Source organism: Aphelocoma coerulescens, chromosome 1A (assembly GCF_041296385.1).
Source record: "Aphelocoma coerulescens isolate FSJ_1873_10779 chromosome 1A, UR_Acoe_1.0, whole genome shotgun sequence".
Taxonomy (NCBI): domain Eukaryota; kingdom Metazoa; phylum Chordata; class Aves; order Passeriformes; family Corvidae; genus Aphelocoma; species Aphelocoma coerulescens.
In genome coordinates, this window is record NC_091014.1 from 1,117,125 (window position 1) to 1,134,746 (window position 17,622).

Consider the following 17,622-nt stretch of genomic DNA (forward strand, 5'->3'; position numbering starts at 1 on the left):
GTTTGTACTGGGTGCCCTGGGAGCACTGGGGATCCCTGGAGCGTTCTGGGCTGTGCTGGGAGCATCGTGTCCTGGTGTGTACTGGGAACACTGGGATGTGCTGGGAGAACTGGGGGCTCTGAGAGCCCTGTGGGCTGCTGAGGTGTACTGGTGTGTACTGGGAACTCTAGGGCGCCCTGGGGTGCTCTGGAGAACTGTGTGCAATGGGTTATACTGGGAGCACTGGGACACACTGGGATAGCCGGGTTATACGGGTTTATACTGGGAGCGCTGGGCGGAGCAGCACCGCCCCCCCATTACCTTCCTGCCCCTCCCCCGCCCCCTCGCCCCCCTCCCAAATCCCCCGTTAATCCCGGCCGCGTTAATCCCCGGCAGCTGCCGCGGCTGCAAATGGCCCCGGGGGATGGGGGGGGCACGCAGACCCCCCCGAGCACCCCCTGCGACCCCCTCGTGTCGCGCTCCCACGCGTGTCCCCCCTGCGCGGCTCGGGAGGGGCCGGAACTGCAACCCCTCGACGGGAGGGGCGGGGGGGTCGGAGGAGCGGCGAGTGAGGGGCACGGGGGGGGGGGGAAGCCCCCCCTGTGCGTTTCCTCCCCTCTGTGACCTCCCCGCCACCGTGGGACGACCCCCGCACCTCCCCGTGCCTCAGTTTCCCCCGTGTCGCGACCGAGCTCCCACGGGGTTGGGCGGAGCCGAGGGGGCGGTGCCGGCCCCCCACGTCGTCCCCCCCCCCCACGCCACCGGGTCCCGCCGGCAGCGGCACCCAAGGACCCCCCCGACACCCGCGGGACCCTCCCGGGACCCCCCCGCGCCATGGAAGCCCCCCCGGAGCCCCCCGAGGGCGAGGTGACCCACGCGGGACACGGGGAGGGCAGGTAATGGGGGGGGGGGCTGGGGGCTGTGTGTGAGCCGTGAGGGGGGGGGGCGGTGCCGAGTGGGGGTCGGGCAGTGCCGGGAGGGGCCTGGGCCGTGATGGGGGGTTCAGTGCCGGGGTGGGGTCAGCGTCGGGGGGGGTCCCGGGCGGTCAGAGCGGGGGCACAGAACAGAACCGGGGGGGGTCCGTTCCGTGGCCGGGCCTTGGGTGGGCTCTGTTTGCACCCTGCGGGTCCCTGTGCTGGGGGGGTCACCTGGGGACACGGGGGGGGTCACCTTGGAGGGGGCGGGGAGGGCCGCCCTGGCCGGGGGGTGCGCGCCTGCCCCCCCTGCCCGGACCCCGCACCCAATTTGGGGGGGCACCCATCCCCCGGGTCTGTACGGGGGTGCCCCCCCGAGCCGGGGGCGGGGGCGCTGAGGGGTGCGGGCAGGGCACACAGGTGATCACAGCTGGGCACACACAGGTGCTCACACACGATCACAGGTGCAGGGAGGGCACACACAGGGCACACACAGGGCACACACAGGTGATGACACAGGTGCAGGGCGGGCACACACAGGGCACACACAGGGCACACACAGGGCACACACAGGTGATCACAGGTGCTCACACAGGGCACACACAGGTGATGACACAGGTGCAGGGCGGGCACACACAGGGCACACACAGGTGATCACAGGGGCACACACAGGTGCAGGTGCGGCTCTTCGCTGCCCCATCTCCCGGGGCTCGTTAGAGGCCTCACAAACAACCCCGGGGGTGCGCGGGGTGTCCCCAGAGTTACCCGGGGCAAGGGGGGACCAAGGGGCGGGGGCACCCAAAACAGAGGAGGGTCCCCCCAAAGGGGATGTACCCCAAAACCCGAAAAAGGGGGGCACCCAAAACAGAGCGGGGCACCCTAAACTGAGGATTGCTCCCCAAGAAAGGGAGCGTACCCAAAAGAGGGGGTACTCGAAACAGAGGAGCGCCCTCAAATCCAGGAGGTGCACCCAAAAACGTGGGTGCACTCAGACCAGAGGAACGAATACACCCCCAAAAAATGGGAGCACCCAAAATAAAGGATTGCACCCCAAAAAAGGGGGTGAACCCAGAAGAGAGGCGCACTCAACTCCAAGCCCAGGGGCTTCCCCGCAGAAAAGGGGGTGCCCCAAGCCCCAAAAGAGAACGGTGGCCCCCAAAGGGGTGCCCCAAACTCAGGGGTGTCCCTGAAGCTGCCGTGGTGGGCGGGGCTCCCGGGCGGGGCGGGGCCGTGGGCGTGGTCCCGATGCCCCGCCCCCGGCGGCGCTCAGCGCCATGGGCGAGGGGGAGCCCAGGTACGGGCGGGGTTACTGGGGGCACTGGGAGGGACTGGGGCGCTGCTGGGGCGCGCCGGGCGCGGGGGAGCTCCGGGGGCGCTCCGGGACGGGGACAGCGGCACTGGGGGCTACTGGGGGCAGCTGGGGCGGCGGTGGGGGGGCACAGGGGGAGGGAAGGGCTGTAGGGGGGGCACTGGGAGGGACTGGGGCGTTACTGGGGCGGGAGGGAGCGGCAGCGAGGGGACACTGGGGGTGTTACTGGGGGGCTGCTGGGAGGCGGAGGGGCAGCAGTGAGGAGTACTGGGGGGGTACGGGGCTGCACTGGGGCGGATTCCTGGCGGTTACTGGGGAGTGTGGGGTAGCAGTGGGGGGGTGGGAGGTGGGGGGTTCTGGGGTTTACTGGGTGATGCGGGAGGGGCTCCTGGGAGCGCTGTGGGGCGCGGGAGGGGCTATAGTGGGAGCGCTGGGAGGCGCGGGGGATTCCTGGGCGGCACTGGGGGACGGGGGGGCTGCTGGTGGTGCGGGAGAGGTTACTGGGAGCGCTGGGGCCGGTGCCGGGGCACTGGGAGGCGCTGGGCAGGCCGGGAGCGGGGGGGCTGCGGCGGCCGGTCCCGGCCCTGGCCACGCCCCGCGGGAGCGGCCCCGCCCGCGGCCACGCCCTGCGCCGGGACCGCTGCGGGAGCGCCACGCGCGGGACCCCACGGGAACGGGACAGCCCGCGGGGACCCCCCTGGGGACTCCCCATGAAAGAGGGACCCCCTCAAGAACTCCTCCTCCCATCGGGATCGACCCCTCCGGGAGAGGGAACCCCCCGAGATCCCCCCAGAGACCGGGACTCCCCTCAGCCCGGCCCGGCCAGCCCCGCTGGGGATGTGGGTGGGGGTCCCAGTCATGGGGGGGCGTCCCTGTCCCGGTGTGAGTAGGGGGATCCTGGGGGGGTCTCAGTCCTGGGGGGGGGGAATTTTGTCCCAGTGCGTGTGGGGGTCCCAGCCCTGGGAGGTTCCCGGTGTGGACGGGGATCCCGGGGCTGTTCCGGGGGGGGTCCTGGTGTGCGCCGGGGTCCTGGTGCCAGCCTCCCCCCAGCATGGCGCAGCAGCTGATCAGCGGGGCCGGGTACGTGCCCGAGGACGGACTCACGGCCCAGCAGCTCTTTGCCTGCGCCGACGGCCTCACCTACAAGTGCGGGTGACCCCCGGCCCCAAAACCCTCTGACCCCCCCTCAGCACCCCTGACCCTCACCGGCCCCTCCACACCCCCTCGAGCACAGCCCGGCACCCCCAGATGCCTCCCTGGGGCCACATGAACCCCCAGGAACTTCCCAACTCCCCCGGGCCCCTACAAGGAAGCCCCCGACCCCCCCATGGCAGCCCCAGGGAATCCCCCCAGAGATCCCCCAGTTCGCCCTGGAACCCCATAAGGGACTCCCAGGCCCTGCTCCAAGAACCCCCCTGCACCCCCACTCCCAACCCTAAAGAACCCCCAGGAGCCCCCCGAGCCCCCAGCTTGTATGTCCCCCCACCCTCGGGCCTCCCCCGACCTCGGTTGCCCCCCCCTCCAGGGACCCTCAGGGGGCACGTTCCTCCCTCTCCCCCCAGTGGGTCTGGGTCAGTTTGGGGGGGCCAGGGGGGTCCCAGCCCTTTGTCCCCCCACAGTGACTTCCTCATCCTCCCCGGCTACATCGACTTCACGGCCGATGAGGTGGTGAGTGACCCCCGGGACCCCCCCGAAACCCCCCCTGTGCACCCCAGACCCCCTGGGACATCCCTGTGCCACCTTCCCAGGCTGGCGTCCCCTGGCTCGGGACCCCCTCAGTGACCCCCCTCTGCCCCCCCCAGGGTGACCTCATCCCCCTCCTGGGCCCCCCCTGTGATTTTGGGGTTGGGGGATGCCCATGGGGTCTCTGCAGGTTTTGGGGTGCCCCAGCCCTCGAGGAGTCGTCAGGGGGTGCAGGGTCCCTGTGTTTTTGGGAGTGCTGGGAGGGCAGGGAGAGTCAGGTCGGGTCGGGCCCCCCCCCATTCCCCAGAGGGGGCCCCACACCCCTTGAGAGGGGGGTCAGGATTTGAGGGGTGGCCCCCTCCCCCAGGACCTGACATCGGCACTGACCCGAACCATCACCCTGAAGACGCCCCTGGTGTCGTCCCCCATGGACACAGTCACCGAGGGGGACATGGCCATCGCCATGGCCGTGAGCGGGGGGCACTGGGCGGGCTGGGGGGACACGGTCACCGAGGGGGACAGGGGGACATTGCCATCGTGAGCAGGGGGGCACGGGCGGGGCTGGGGGGATATAGTCACCGAGGGGGACAGGGGGACAGCCATCGTGAGCAGGGGGTACTGGGGGGGCTGGGGGGACCTGGTCACTGTAGGGGACATGGCCATTGCCACTGCTGGGGACACCCACATAGGGGGAGGCATCTCAGGGGGCACTGAGGGGCATCTCAGGGGCTGTGGAAGCGTTGGGGGGTCTGGGCTGGGGGAGATCTGTCAGGGGGGGCACCCGTGGTGCTTGGGGGGCACCCAGGGAGCTGGGCAAGGGGGGACACGGGGGGGGGCACAGTCCCAGAGGGGTACAGGGGCAGAGGGGGGGAAATGGATGCGGGGGGGCTGCTCCCCCAGCCGGAGCTCAGGACCCCCCGGCCCCCCCAGCTGAACGGCGGCATCGGCATCATCCACCACAACTGCACCCCCGAGTTCCAGGCCAACGAGGTGCGCAAGGTCAAGGTGAGTGAGAAGGGTCCCCCCCGGGACCCCCCAGTCCCGGTGTCCCCTGGGGGCTGCCGGCGCTGGCCAGTGGGGATGAGCTGGTGGCCGCAGCACCCCATTTTGGGAGCCCCCCGCCGTGTCCCTGAGCCCCTCGTCCCCCCCAGTGACTCTGTCCCTCCCGCCGTGTCCCCAGCGGTTCGAGCAGGGCTTCATCACGGAGCCGCTGGTGATGAGCCCGGCGCACACCGTGGGGGACGTGTGGGACGCCAAGGCCCGGCTCGGCTTCTCGGGGGTCCCTGTCACCCACTCGGGGCGCCTGGGGGGGCGGCTCGAGGGCATCGTCACCTCCCGCGACATTGACTTCCTGCGGGAGCGGGACAGGGCCACCCCCCTGGCCGAGGTGGGTGTGGGGCGGGGGGGGCAGGGAGGGAGGGGTGTGAGGGGTGGGGTGGGATGTGGGGCAGACATGGAGCGTTGGGATGGGAAAGGTCCGAGGATGGAGGGATGTGGGATGGGATGGGATGGGATGGGATGGGATGGGATGGGATGGGATGGGATGGGATGGGATGGGATGGAGATGGGATGGGATGGGATGGGGTATGGGGCAGGAGTGGAAGGATGGGATGTGGGGCAGGGATGGAGGGGGTTGGAGGGTGGTGGAGTGTGGGGTGGGACGGGATGGATGGAGGTTGGAGGGATCTGGGACAGGGATGGGGGCTGCCCACGGTGGCCCTGGACCCCCAGTGCAGGTAACAGTGAAAGGTGACAGTGACACACAGCACAGGTGACAGTGACAGTACCCGTGCCTGTGCTGCTGCCTGCGACAGTGCCAGTGCATGTGACAGTGACAGCCAGTGATGGTGACAGTGCTGGTAGCAGTGGAGGTGACAGTGCCTCTGACAGCGTCAGTGCCAGTGATAGTGCTGGTGACAGTGCCGGTGCCAGTGGCAGTCCTGGTGACAGGGAAGGTGGCAGTGCCAGACAGTGCTAGTGCCAGTCCCTGTGCTGATGCCGGTGACACGCGGGTCGCTGTGTCCCCAGGTGATGACCAAGCGCAGGGACCTGGTGGTGGCCCCAGCCGGTGTCACCCTCAAAGAGGCCAACGAGATCCTGCAGCGCAGCAAGAAAGGTGCAGGGGGGCACCTGTCACCCCTGGAGGCACCTCCCTGTCACCCCTCCCTGCCCCCAGGGACGTTTACCATCCCCCTGAGGGCACCTCCGTGTCACCTCTTGGGGAGCTCCCCCACGAGCTCAGGGGTCACCTCCGCTCGGGGGCACCATCCTGGCCACCCCGTGGGGGTTGTCCCCTGTCCCTGTGCCTATCCCCGCACGCCCCCATCCCCAGGTGACATTGTCCCCGCTATGTCCCCAGGGCCGCTGATGGTGACCAGCACTGGTGAGCTGGTGGCCGTCACCGCCCCATCCTCCACGGCCCCTCCTTGTCCCCGAGGTCAGCCCTGTGTCCCCCATTCCCGTCCCCGGGATCCTTCCTCTCCATGTGCCCCCACCCCTGGGGTCACCTCTATGTCCCCGTGTCCCTGCAGCCCCCCTGGGTGACCCCCCGTTCTCCCCCGTGTCCCCAGGGAAGCTGCTGATGGTGACCAGCAGTGACGAGTGGCGGCCGCCACCGCCCTGTGCTTGGGATCCCTTCCGTGTCCCCTGTCCCCGGATTCCACCGCGTCCCGGGCTGCCCGGGTGACGCTGGCCCCGGGTGACGCTGGCCCCGCGCTGTCCCCAGGGAAGCTGCCGATCGTCAACAGCCGGGACGAGCTGGTGGCGCTGATGGCGCGCACGGACCTGAAGAAGAACCGGGAGCACCCGGCGGCCTCCAAGGACGGGCGGAAGCAGCTCCGGGTCGGGGCCGCCATCGGCACCCGCGAGGACGACAAATACCGGCTGGACCTGCTCGTGCAGGCGGGCGCCGACCTCGTGGTGCTGGTGCGTCACCCCAAAACCGGGGGGACCCCTGCACGGGGGGCTGGGCATGGGGGACCCCAAAATCCGGGGGCTCCGAAAAGCAGTGGGGTGGAGGGATGAGGGTGAGGAAGGGGATGGGGCTGCTGGGGCGGGCGGGGTGGGTCTCGTGGTGCTGGTGGCTGGGGGGGGGGGGTCCCCCAAGACGGGGGGATGAGAGCGCCCCAAAAAATGTGAGACCCCAAAATGGGGGGGGGATGAAAAGGGGGCGACACGGAAATGGGGGGGAGAATCCCACAAATGGGGGGGATGAGGATGGAGGGATGGGGTGGGGTGGAGCTGCTGGTGCAGGCAGGGGGTAGGCTCAGTGTGCTGCTGTGGGGGATCCCAAAAACCGGAGAGGGAGAGAGAGGAGGGGAAGGAGAGGTGGGGATGGAGAGATGCAGATGGAGCCGCTGGTGAAGGCGGGTGGGTGCGGGGGGACCCTAAAAGTAGGCGGGTGGGGGCACCCCAAAAACCGTGGAACCCCAAAAGGGAGGGGATGGGATCTGGGGATGGGGATGGAGCTGCTTGTGCTGAGTGGCGGTGCCCCAAAAAAGGGGGGGGCTGGGGGTTACCCCCCTGCTCACTGAACCCCAACGCGCTGCTCCCCCCGCGGCACCCCAACCTTCTGCCCTGCACCCCAAAACCTGCCCCGGCCCCCCCACCCCGCACCCCAAATCCGGCTCCAGGACTCGTCGCAGGGCAACTCCCGGTACCAGCTCAGCATGATCCGCTACATCAAGGCCAAGTACCCCGAGCTGCAGGTGGTGGGGGGCAACGGTGAGGCCCCAAAACGGGGGGGACACGGGGACTGCCTGGGCTGCGGCTTGTGGGGACAATGATGAGTGAGGGAAATGGGGGACCCCAAAAGGGGAGTGGGGGGAATGGGGACGGGATTTGGGGTGACCCCTGCAGCAATGAGGTGGGATTTGGGGTGCCGTTTTGGGGGGCTGGTTTTGAGGTGCCTCCCCATCATGGTGGGGCAGGATTTGGGGAGGGTCGGGCAGGATTTGGGGTGCCACTTTTGGGCTGCTATTTTGGGGTACCATATTTGGGGTGCCCCCTCACAGCAGTGAGGTGGAATTTGGGGTGCCATTTTTGGGGTGCCCCCGCAGTGGTGACGGCGGCCCAAGCCAAGAACCTGATCGACGCCGGGGTGGACGCGCTGCGGGTGGGGATGGGCAGCGGCTCCATCTGCATCACCCAGGAGGGTGAGTGACACCCACGGACCCCTCCCGGACACCCCTAGGACACCACCCCCCAATCCCAAACCCCCCGGGACCCCCTGACCCCAGCCTGGCACCCCTGGACACCCCTGCAGTGTCCCCGCTGTCCCGCTGCCCCCGTGTCCCTGTCCCCATGACGGTGCCCCTGTCCCTGATCCCCTGTCCCTCTGCCAGTGCTGGCACGTGGCCAGGCCATGGCCGTGTCCCTGACGTGTCCCTGTCCCTGATCCCCTGTCCCCGTGATGGTGTCCCTGTTCCCATGCAGTGCTGGTGTGTGACCAGGCTCAGGCCACGGCCGTGTCCCTGACGTGTCCGTGTCCCTGTCCCTGTCCCCATGCAGTGCTGGCGTGTGGCCGTGCCCAGGCCACGGCCGTGTCCCTGACGTGTCCGTGTCCCTGTCCCTGTCCCCATGCAGTGCTGGCGTGTGGCCGTGCCCAGGCCACGGCCGTGTCCCTGACGTGTCCGTGTCCCTGTCCCTGTCCCCATGCAGTGCTGGCGTGTGGCCGTGCCCAGGCCACGGCCGTGTACCGCGTGGCCGAGTACGCGCGACGCTTTGGTGTCCCCGTCATCGCCGATGGTGGCATCCGCAGCCCCGGGCACGCTGTGAAGGCGCTGGCACTGGGAGCCTCCACCGGTGAGGGCACGGGGGGCACAGGGGGGACAAAGGGGCCACCAGCGCCCTGAGGGGGCACCCTGAGGGGGTCTCACGGCCACCAGCCCACCCTGGTGCCCCTAAGGGGACCACACACCCACCAGCCCGTACTGGAGGTGGCCCCACAGCCCCCAGCCCATCCTGGTGGGGGTTTCACGCCCCCCCACTCCCCCGCGGGGGAGTCCCTGACGGGGTGTCCCCCCTCCAGTGATGATGGGGTCGCTGCTGGCGGCCACCACGGAGGCCCCGGGCGAGTTCTTCTTCTCGGAGGGGGTGCGGCTAAAGCAGTACCGGGGCATGGGGTCGCTGGACGCGATGGAGCAGGGCCCGGGCAGCCAGAAACGCTACTTCAGGTACCCCGGGGGGGCCGGGGGTGGGGGGGGTCCCGCCCCCCAGCCGCCCTCCCAGCCCCTGTGTGCCCCCCCGCAGCGAGGGGGACGCGGTGAAGGTGGCGCAGGGCGTGTCGGGCTCGGTGCAGGACAAGGGCTCCATCCACAAGTTCGTGCCGTACCTGCTGGCCGGGCTCCAGCACGGCTGCCAGGACCTGGGCGCTCGCAGCCTCTCGGCGCTCCGGTCAGTGGGGCTCGGGGGGGGGGCAGGGGGGGTCTGAGGGGGTCCCGGCCGCCCCCACAAACCCCCCCGGCCCCCCAGGTCGATGATGTTCGCGGGGGAGCTGAAGTTCGAGCGCAGGACGGTGGCGGCGCAGGTCGAGGGGGGCGTGCACGGGCTGCACTCGTGAGTGGGGACGGGGCAGGGGGGGTTTGGGGGGCTGTGTGGGGTACAGGGGGTGGGGGGCTTTAGGGAGGGCTGGGGGGATTTTGGGAGAGCTGGGGGAGGTTTCGGGGGGGCTGAGGAAGGCACCACTGCAGATCCGACTCGTAAGATCCCCAGTTGCCCCAGTACTGGGTCTGGGGGGACCCACAGTGTCAGGGTGGGGGGTTGGGGTGTGTGGGGGTTCCTGTGCCCCCATAACCCTCCTCATCTTCCCCTCCCCCCGCAGCTTTACGGTTCTGCCCCGTAAGTACCCGCTCGCCCCCCCAGGATTTGGGGCGCTTGGGGGGACCCCCTTTACCCCCCCCTTTATCCCCTCCCTGATGGACGGGGGGCCGGGGGAGTGGGGGAACCCCCAATCTCCCAGCGAGGATCTGATGGGGTTTGGGGGTCCCAACACCCCCGGAGGGGTTTGGGGGTGTTCCCTCTCTTTGATCCCCCCTCTGTGCCCCCAGTTCCGAGAGCCGGCTGCCCTGAGGAGGGGTCCCCCCGGGCCGGCGCCCCCCGCCCGGAGCCCGCGGGGACCCCCCCGGCCCCCCGACACCGGCGCTGCTGATGCTGCACTGGGACCCCCGGAATGGGGACCCCCCGAACCCCCCCGAGCACAGGGACTGTGGGGACCTCGGAAACCCTCCCGGGATTGGGGGTGCGGGGAGCCCCCAAACCTCCCCGGGGCACCCCCGGAGAGGGGACCCCCAGAGCCCTCAGAGACGGGGGTGCAGGGACCCCCCAAAACTCCCCGGGGCACCACGAGCCTGCGGGACCCCCCAGCCCTCTCCGGAGAGGGGGGTGCAGGGACCCCACAAACCCCCAGAAATGGGGCGGGGACCCCCCAAATCCCGCGGGGACCCCCAAACCATCCCTGGCACTGAGGAGTTGCAGGGGCGTGTCCCCCTGTGCCCCCCCGAGTGGGGATGGGGGGACCCCCGCAGCCTCGAGGGGACCCCCAGCACTGAGGGGACCTTCCCAGCGTCCCGGGGACCCCCAAGGGTCCGTGGCCTCCTGGTCTGGGGGAACACCGGGCTCGCTGTGTCCAGGGGTCAATAAAGTCTTGGAGCATTGGAGCCTGGGCTGTCCCTGCTCCTGTCCCCATCCCTGTCACTGTCCCTGCTCCTGTCCCCATCTCTGTCCCCGTTCCCTGGCCCTGCCCCATGGCTCTCCCCGGCTCTGTCCCCGTCCCTGTCCCCGGGCCTGTCCCTGTCCATGGTCCTGTCCCCTGTCCCTGTCTTTGTCCCCGGACTGGCCCTGGCCCTGTCCTTGGCCCTGTCCATGGTCCTGTCCCCCAGCCTGGCCCCTGGCGTGTCCACGTCCCTGCTGTGGCACCAGGAGCAGGGGACACAGGTGGCACCGGGGGGGCACATGCCGTGACACGGGGTGGCACACATGGCACGGGTGGCACATACATGATGGAGGGTGGCACACGCGTGACACGGGGTGGGTGGCACATGCTGTCACACAGGTGGCACATGCGTGGCACGGGTGGCACACGTAGCACGTGTGGCAAAGGTTGTGACACACCTGGCACATCTTGGCACACACCTGGGACCCCCCAGCTGTGGGAGCCCCCAAATACGGGACCCCAAATGTGACACCTTCCCAGAAGCCCCCCACGTGTGGGACATCCCCCCCAAACATGGGACAACGCCCCAAATGTGGGACCGCCCCAAACGCAGGATCTTTCCCTCGCCAAATGTGGGACCCCCTCCCGCATGGGGGGCACCCCCAAGTGTGGGAGCATCCCCCAAGTGTGAGACCCCCCTCAAATTTGGGACATCCCCCCCCAAGTGTGGGACCCCCAAATATAGGACCACTTCAAATTGTGAGACCCCCCCGAATTTGTGAACCCAAACGTGTGCCCCCCCACATGTGGGACCCCGTCCAAGAGGAGGACCCCTCAAACATGGGAACCCCCCCAAATGTGGGACCCCCCCAAAGGCGCCCCCTCCGCTCCAGCCGGGCCACGCGGCCCCGCCGGGTCCCGGTGCCCGCGGGGCGGGGGCGGGGGCTGGGGCGGGGGGAGCCCGGGGGGCTCGGGGGGTGGGAGGAGGAGGAGGAGGAGGAGGAGGAGGAGGAGGAGGAGGGGGGGGGGCTCGGCCCGCCCCTCCCGCCGCTGCCGCCGCCGGGGCCGGGCCGGGGCTGGAGCCGCCGCCGAGGCCGGTGGGTGCGGGGGGGGGCGGGGGTGGGTTTGGGGGTGCGCGGAGGGGTAGGGGTGGGGGGGGGCTCGGGGTTGGGGTGCCCGCGGTGCGGGGAGCGGGGGGGGGCGCCTGCCCGGGGGGGCGATGGGCGCTGCTGAGCGAGGGTTGGGGGTGCGGGGTGGGGGGAGTTGGGGGTGCCGGGGTTTGGGGATGCGGGGCGTGCTCGGGTGGGGGGTCCCCGGGGGGGCGCAGATCGCGAGGTCCCGGCTGCAGGGGGGAGAAGTGAGCCGGGTTTTGGGGGTGCCGGGGTTGGGGGACCCGGGTTTGGAGGCGGGGGGAGGCGGGTGCGGGGGTGCCCGGGGGGTGCGGGGTCCGGGGGGTGCGGGGTCCCTATCGCGGGGCGGGGGTGGCGAGCCGGGGGTCGGGGGTTCGGGGGTGCCCCCCCCAACACCCCCGAGCTCGGAGCCCCCCCCGCGCCGCCCCCGCGCGCGCTGTCCCACGCACACGCGCTCGCACGCGCCGTCACGCGCGCGCACACGTGCGCACTCGCACCCACGCGCGGGAAAGGGGGGGGGCTGCGGGGGGGGGGCGGGGGGGGCGGGGAGGACCCGGGGGTGTGGGGTCGGGGGGCGCGTGGGAGCGCGAGGGGGGCGCGGGGTCACGGATGGGCGGGGGGGGGGCAGAGGGGGCGTGCGAGGGGGGCACGGCGGGGGGGGGCACAGGTGCGGTACGGGGGGGGCACAGGCGGGGTGCGGGGGGGCTCAGGTGGGGGTGTGAGTAGGGGGTGCGGGGGGGCTCAGATGGGGTGCGGGGGGGGCCACAGGTGCGCGAGGGGGGCGCAGGGGGTGCCCACCCCGGGCTGTGCCCGTGCCCGGCCCGTGCGCCCCCCCCGCCCTGTCCCTGTCACACGCGTGGGCACAGCGGGAGGGGGCGGAGCGCGTGTGATTGTGACCCACGGGTGACACCGGGGCGCGGGGACCCCCATTCCCGCGGTGGGGGGTCGTGGGGCTGGCGGGGGCGGCAGTGCCGGGGGGTGGCGGGTTCCGGGGGTGGCCGGTGCGGGGGTGTCCCGTGCGGGGGTGGTAGGGCCGGGCGGGGCCGGGGGCGGCAGTGCCGGGGGGTGGGACAGGTTCCGGGAGGTGTCGGGCCCGGGGGTGCGCTGCGGGGGTGTCCTGGGCGGGGGCCGCGGGTCCCCGCGTGTCCCGCGTGTCACTTCGCATCCGTCGTCCCCGCGCCGCCGCCGCCCTGACGGGCGCGGTGTCACCCCGCGGCGACAGCCCCTGTCACCCCGATTAGGGACTGGCGCGGGCGGGGGGAGCTCCGGGGGAGGGGACACCTCCGCACGCCCCCGCTGCGGCCCGCGGCGGGGGCGGCCCCGCGTGCCCCCCGTCCCCGAGTGCCACCGCGGGAGCCGGGCTGCTCCTGTCCCCTCCCTGGGGGGGCTCCCGTGTCGCCACAGGTGCTCCTGTCCCAAACTCGGGGTGCCCCTCTTCCCCCTTGGGGTGGTTCTGTCCTGCCCCCCGGGATGCTCCTGTTCCCAGGTGTTCCTGTCCCCTCTCTTGGGGCGCTCCCTGTGTCCCCCGTTGGAGTGCACCTGTCCCGTCCCAGCTGCTCCTGTCGCCAGGGCGCTCCTGTCCCACCCTGTCGCTGTCCCCCGGGTGCTCCCGTGTTCCCCCGCAGAGCGCTCCCTGGGGGCCGGGGAGGCTCCAGGGTGCCACGGGGGAGTCTGGGGTGTCATGGGGGGATCTGGGGAGCCCTGGAGGGACTCTGGGATGCCGGGGGGTGACACTCCTCTCCCCCTCTCCACAGCCGCTCCCGCCGCCCTGATGTCCCTGATGTCCCCCGTGGGGGGGGCGGCCGCCCCCCGCCTGCTGCTGGCCCTGCTCTGCCTGGCCCCACCCGCCGCCGCCCCCCCGCCCCCCAGCAGCCTGCCCGGGACCCCCCCGGGCCCCCCCGCGCCCCACAGCGACTCCCCCGTCCTGTCCCTCAACCTCGGCCTCAACTTCAAGATCAAGGTGCGAAGCCAGGGGGGGCCGCGCCCCCCCGCGCCCCCCACGCCCCCCACGCCCCCGGGGTCCCCCAAGATCCCTGGCCCCCCCCGGAGCCCCGCGCCCCCCACCCTGCCCGACCCCGGTGATGAGCAGGGCTCCGCGGCCCCCCCGGAGGAAGCGGGGGGCTGGGGGGGCCCCCCCGGCCGCGGGGTCACGACCCCCGCTCCGGGGCGCCCCCGAGACAAGCAGCTGGAGCTGGACATCGCCATCGACCTGACGGCGGGGCTGGACCCCCCCCCGGGCGGCTCGGGGGCGGCCGTGCCCCCCACCAGCCTCCTGGGGGGCCCTCCCGGACGCCCCCGGTTCCTGCCGGGCCTCTCGGAGCTGGCCGGGAGACTCAGCGCCGCCGGTGAGTGCCCGGGGCAGGCCGGGCCCCCCAGAGCCCCCCAACCCTGAGGGACCCCCCAGATTTACCTCTGTGCCCCCCAGGGTTCCTGTTTCCCACGGTGCCCCCCAAGATCGGCCCCGAGGTGGGCAATGGGTCCCTGGAGCTGGACGAGGCCGGGAGCGGTGCGGAGCCAGGTGGAGGGGCAGCGATCTGGGGGCGGCCTGGGGGGTTTGGGGGAGTTCTGGGGGCATGGGAGGGTGATGCAATTAACGGGGGGCTGCGAAAACGGGGGGGGGTTCCGGGGCAATGGGAAGGTCCTGGGATTTGGGGGCATCCTGGGGGAATGCAGGGTCTGGGGAGGACGGGAGGTGGATGTGGACTGGGGGGTTCTGGCGGGTGGGGGAGTTCCGAGGTAATGGGGGGGTCCTGGGTTTTGGGGGGGGGGGGGGAATGGGAGGTTCTGGAGTTTGGGGGCTCCTGAGGAAATGGGGGGTTCTGGAGTTTGGGGGATCCTGGGGCTTGGGGGGGCCCTGCCTGCCTCCCAATTTTGGGTGAGATGTGGGCTGTGGGGGGGGGTCTGGGTGACACCCGGGGGTCCTGGGAGGAACAACGGGGGAGCTCAGGGCGCCCCCAGGATGTGGGGCCCCCCCAGCCCCCCCGCTGACATCCCCCGTCTCCCGCAGCGCCCTCCCCCGGCCGCCAGCCCTCCCGGGGGGCCGCGCCCCCCCCCCGCCGCCGCCTCCGCCTGCACCCCCGGATCCGCCTGCGGCTCGGGGGGGCCCGACCCCGGAGGGGCCTCCCCCGCGCCCCCCTTCTCCTGGCCCCCCCACTTCCTCCCCCTGGGCACCCCCTGGCCCGAGGCCGCCGCGCTCTGGGGCGCGGCCTGGGGGGGGCACGTCTATGGGGCGGGGGCCGCCTTCGCCCTGCTGGGCCTGCTGGGCGCGCTGCTGCTGCTGGGGGGGCGGCGGCCGCCCCTGGCGCGGCTGCTGGGGGGGCTCCTGGCCGTGTCGGGCTTCGCCCGCGCCTTCCCCCTGTTCTTCGACCCCTACGAGCTGGGGGGGCGGCTGCCCCCCGCCGCCGCCCGCGCCCTGTTCGAGCTGCCCTTCCCGTGCCTGGGCTGGGGGCTGGCGCTGGCCCCCCCCCGCGCGGGGCGCGCCGGTGCTGCTGGCGCTGGGGGTGCTGCACCTGGGGGGGGTCGTGGGGGCCGTGGGGGCCGTGGCGGCGCTGGGGGGGCCCCCGGCGCTGCTGCTGCTGCCCCGGGCTCTGTTCGCGGCTCTGGCGGCCGCGCTGGCGCTGGGGGCGCTGGGGGGGCTGCGGCGCTGCGCGGGGGGGGGGCGGGGGGCGCGGCAAGCGCGGGGGGGGGGGCGCGGGCGGGGGTCCCGCGGCTCGTGGGGGCGGCGGGGGCGGCGCTGAGCGCGGGGCTGCAGCTTTTCGGGGCGCTGCAGGCGTGGGGCTGGGCGGTGACCCCCCCGCCGGGGCCCTGGGCCTGGTGGGGGCTCCAGCTCGGGGCGCGCTTGGCCGAGGTCGCCATGGGGGGGGCGCTGGCGGCGCTGGCGTTCGCGGCCCCCCCGAACCGCCGCGCCCCCCCCGGCGGCCCCCCCGAGCCCCCCGAGGGCGGCGGCGGGCGGGGAGCGGGGGAGGAGGCGATGGGGCCCCCCGAGTCCCCCCTGGACGTGGACGGGGACCCCACGGCCGGGTACCGGCCCCCCTCCCCCATCGACCTGCGCCGCTCCATCGACGAGGCCTTGGGAGCGCCGGGAATGTTCCGCGCCGGGAACGGCGGCATCGGGGGCCTCGGGGGCACTGGGAACACCGGGACCACCAGGGTCAGCGTCATCGGGAACGCCGCGGGCAGTGGGAACACCGGGATCGGTGTTACGGGCAGCACTGGGAATAGTGGGAAAAGCAAGAGCAACGGGATCAGCGTTCTCGGGAGCACCGGGAACACCGAGATCAGCGTCATCAGCGCCGCCGGCAGCACCGGGAACACCGGGAACACGGGGAACACCGGCACCAGCACCACCGCCTTACCGGGGGGCGGCACCAGCGCCATTCCAGGGGTGGGCACGGGCAGTGGCGTGACCGGGATCGGCACAGCTGGAGCGCCGGGAACCGCCAGCACTGGAGCAGCGGGAGCGGGCGCCACTGGCACGGCGGGGAGTGGCACAGCCGGCACACCTGGCGCAGCTGGAACAGCCGGCAAACCCGACACAGCTGGAATAACCGGCACATCTGGCACAGCTGGCGCTCCTGGCATAGCTGGAACAGCTGGCACACCTGGCACATCTGCCAGAGCTGGAACACCTGGCACAGCTGGCAAACTCGACACTGCTGGAGCACCTGGCACAGCCGGCAAACCTGGCACAGCCGGCACAGCTGGAACACCTGACACAGCCGGCGCTCCTGACACAGCTGGAACAACCGGCAAACCTAGCACAGCTGGAACACCTGGTACAGCTGGAACACCTGGCACAGCTGGATCCCCTGGCACAGCTGGCACAGCTGGCACAACTGGCGGGACAGAGCACGGCCCCCCCAGCACAACCAGGGACAGCAAAGCTGCGACACCGGGAATTAGCACCGCCGGCACCCCCGGGACAGGGGCACCGGGCACCAGCACCACCAGCACCACACCCGGAACACCGGGCCGTGGCACATCTGGAACACCCGGAACACCGGGCCCTGCAACACCTGGCACATCAGCTCCCAGCTGCTCGGGCACTGCTGGGACACGGGGACCGGGCACCCCCGGCACCCGCGGCCCCCCCACCGCCCCCCGCCCCCCCGGCCTGTCCCGCGCCGCCTCCTGCGGGGGCCCTTCCGGGGGGGGCCCGAGGGCGCGGGGGGCGGCCCGGGGGGGCGATCCCGGGGGGGCCGGTGATGCCCCCTCGCCCCGGGGACCCGCCCGGGGGGGGCCGACTCCCAGCTCCCCCCCGCGGGGCGCCCCCCGCGCAGCGCCGCCCCCGCTGCGGCCATCCCAGAGCTGGGCCGAGGGGACCCCCCGCCCCCCCCCCGGCCCCCCAAACCCCCGGCGGGGGGGGCCCCGAGCCCCTCGGGGTCGGCGGCGGCCGCAGCCCGGGAAGTGACACCATAGACTTGTAGGGTGCGGCGTGACCCCCCCGCGGGGCAGCGGAGAGACGCCGGCCCGGTTCCCCCGGCCAGGGATCCCCAGGACCCCCCAGCCGCCCCCCAAGTCCCCGAGACCCCCAAATAAGGGTGACAACCTCGGGACTCCCAAATTCCTGAGACCCCCCCAAGTGCTGGTGACAATCTGGGGACACCCCAGGTCCTCGAGACCCCCAAATACGGGTAACAAACTGCGCCCCCCGTGTCCCTGAGACCCCTCCAAGTGCTGGTGACAACCTGCCCCCCCCCCAAGTTCCTGAGCCCCCCAAGTGCTGACAATGACCTGGGGACCCCCCAAGCCGCTCCCACGTCCTTGAGACCCCCAAACAGGGGTGACAACCTGAGCCCCCCCCATATCCTTGAGACCCCCAAGTGCTGGTGACAATCTGGGGACCCTCCCAAGTTCCCAAGTCCCCCCAAAACAGGGGTGACAAACTGCCCGCCCCAACTGAGCCCCCCAAGTGCTGACAGTGACTTGGGGACCCCCGAGCCGCCCCCCCCAAGT

General features: G+C 72.2%; 2 protein-coding genes across 2 annotated transcripts; both read left to right on the forward strand.

Moving 5' to 3' along the window:
- The first annotated feature begins 3,157 nt into the window (after window positions 1-3,157).
- Window positions 3,158-10,531, forward strand: IMPDH1 (inosine monophosphate dehydrogenase 1). The gene is made up of 15 exons (XM_069003794.1): window positions 3,158-3,348; window positions 3,822-3,870; window positions 4,253-4,354; window positions 4,816-4,890; window positions 5,066-5,272; window positions 5,914-6,001; window positions 6,611-6,810; window positions 7,518-7,608; window positions 7,944-8,039; window positions 8,545-8,688; window positions 8,915-9,059; window positions 9,136-9,279; window positions 9,358-9,441; window positions 9,707-9,723; window positions 9,933-10,531. Exons 1-15 carry the CDS (start codon window positions 3,254-3,256, stop codon window positions 10,031-10,033), a joined length of 1,638 nt encoding a protein of 545 aa, XP_068859895.1. The 5' UTR covers window positions 3,158-3,253; the 3' UTR covers window positions 10,034-10,531.
- Window positions 10,532-12,276: 1,745 nt separating this feature from the next.
- Window positions 12,277-16,872, forward strand: PRRT4 (proline rich transmembrane protein 4). The gene is made up of 5 exons (XM_069003747.1): window positions 12,277-12,334; window positions 13,422-14,012; window positions 14,093-14,163; window positions 14,675-16,051; window positions 16,570-16,872. Exons 1-5 carry the CDS (start codon window positions 12,277-12,279, stop codon window positions 16,870-16,872), a joined length of 2,400 nt encoding a protein of 799 aa, XP_068859848.1.
- Window positions 16,873-17,622: the final 750 nt, after the last annotated feature.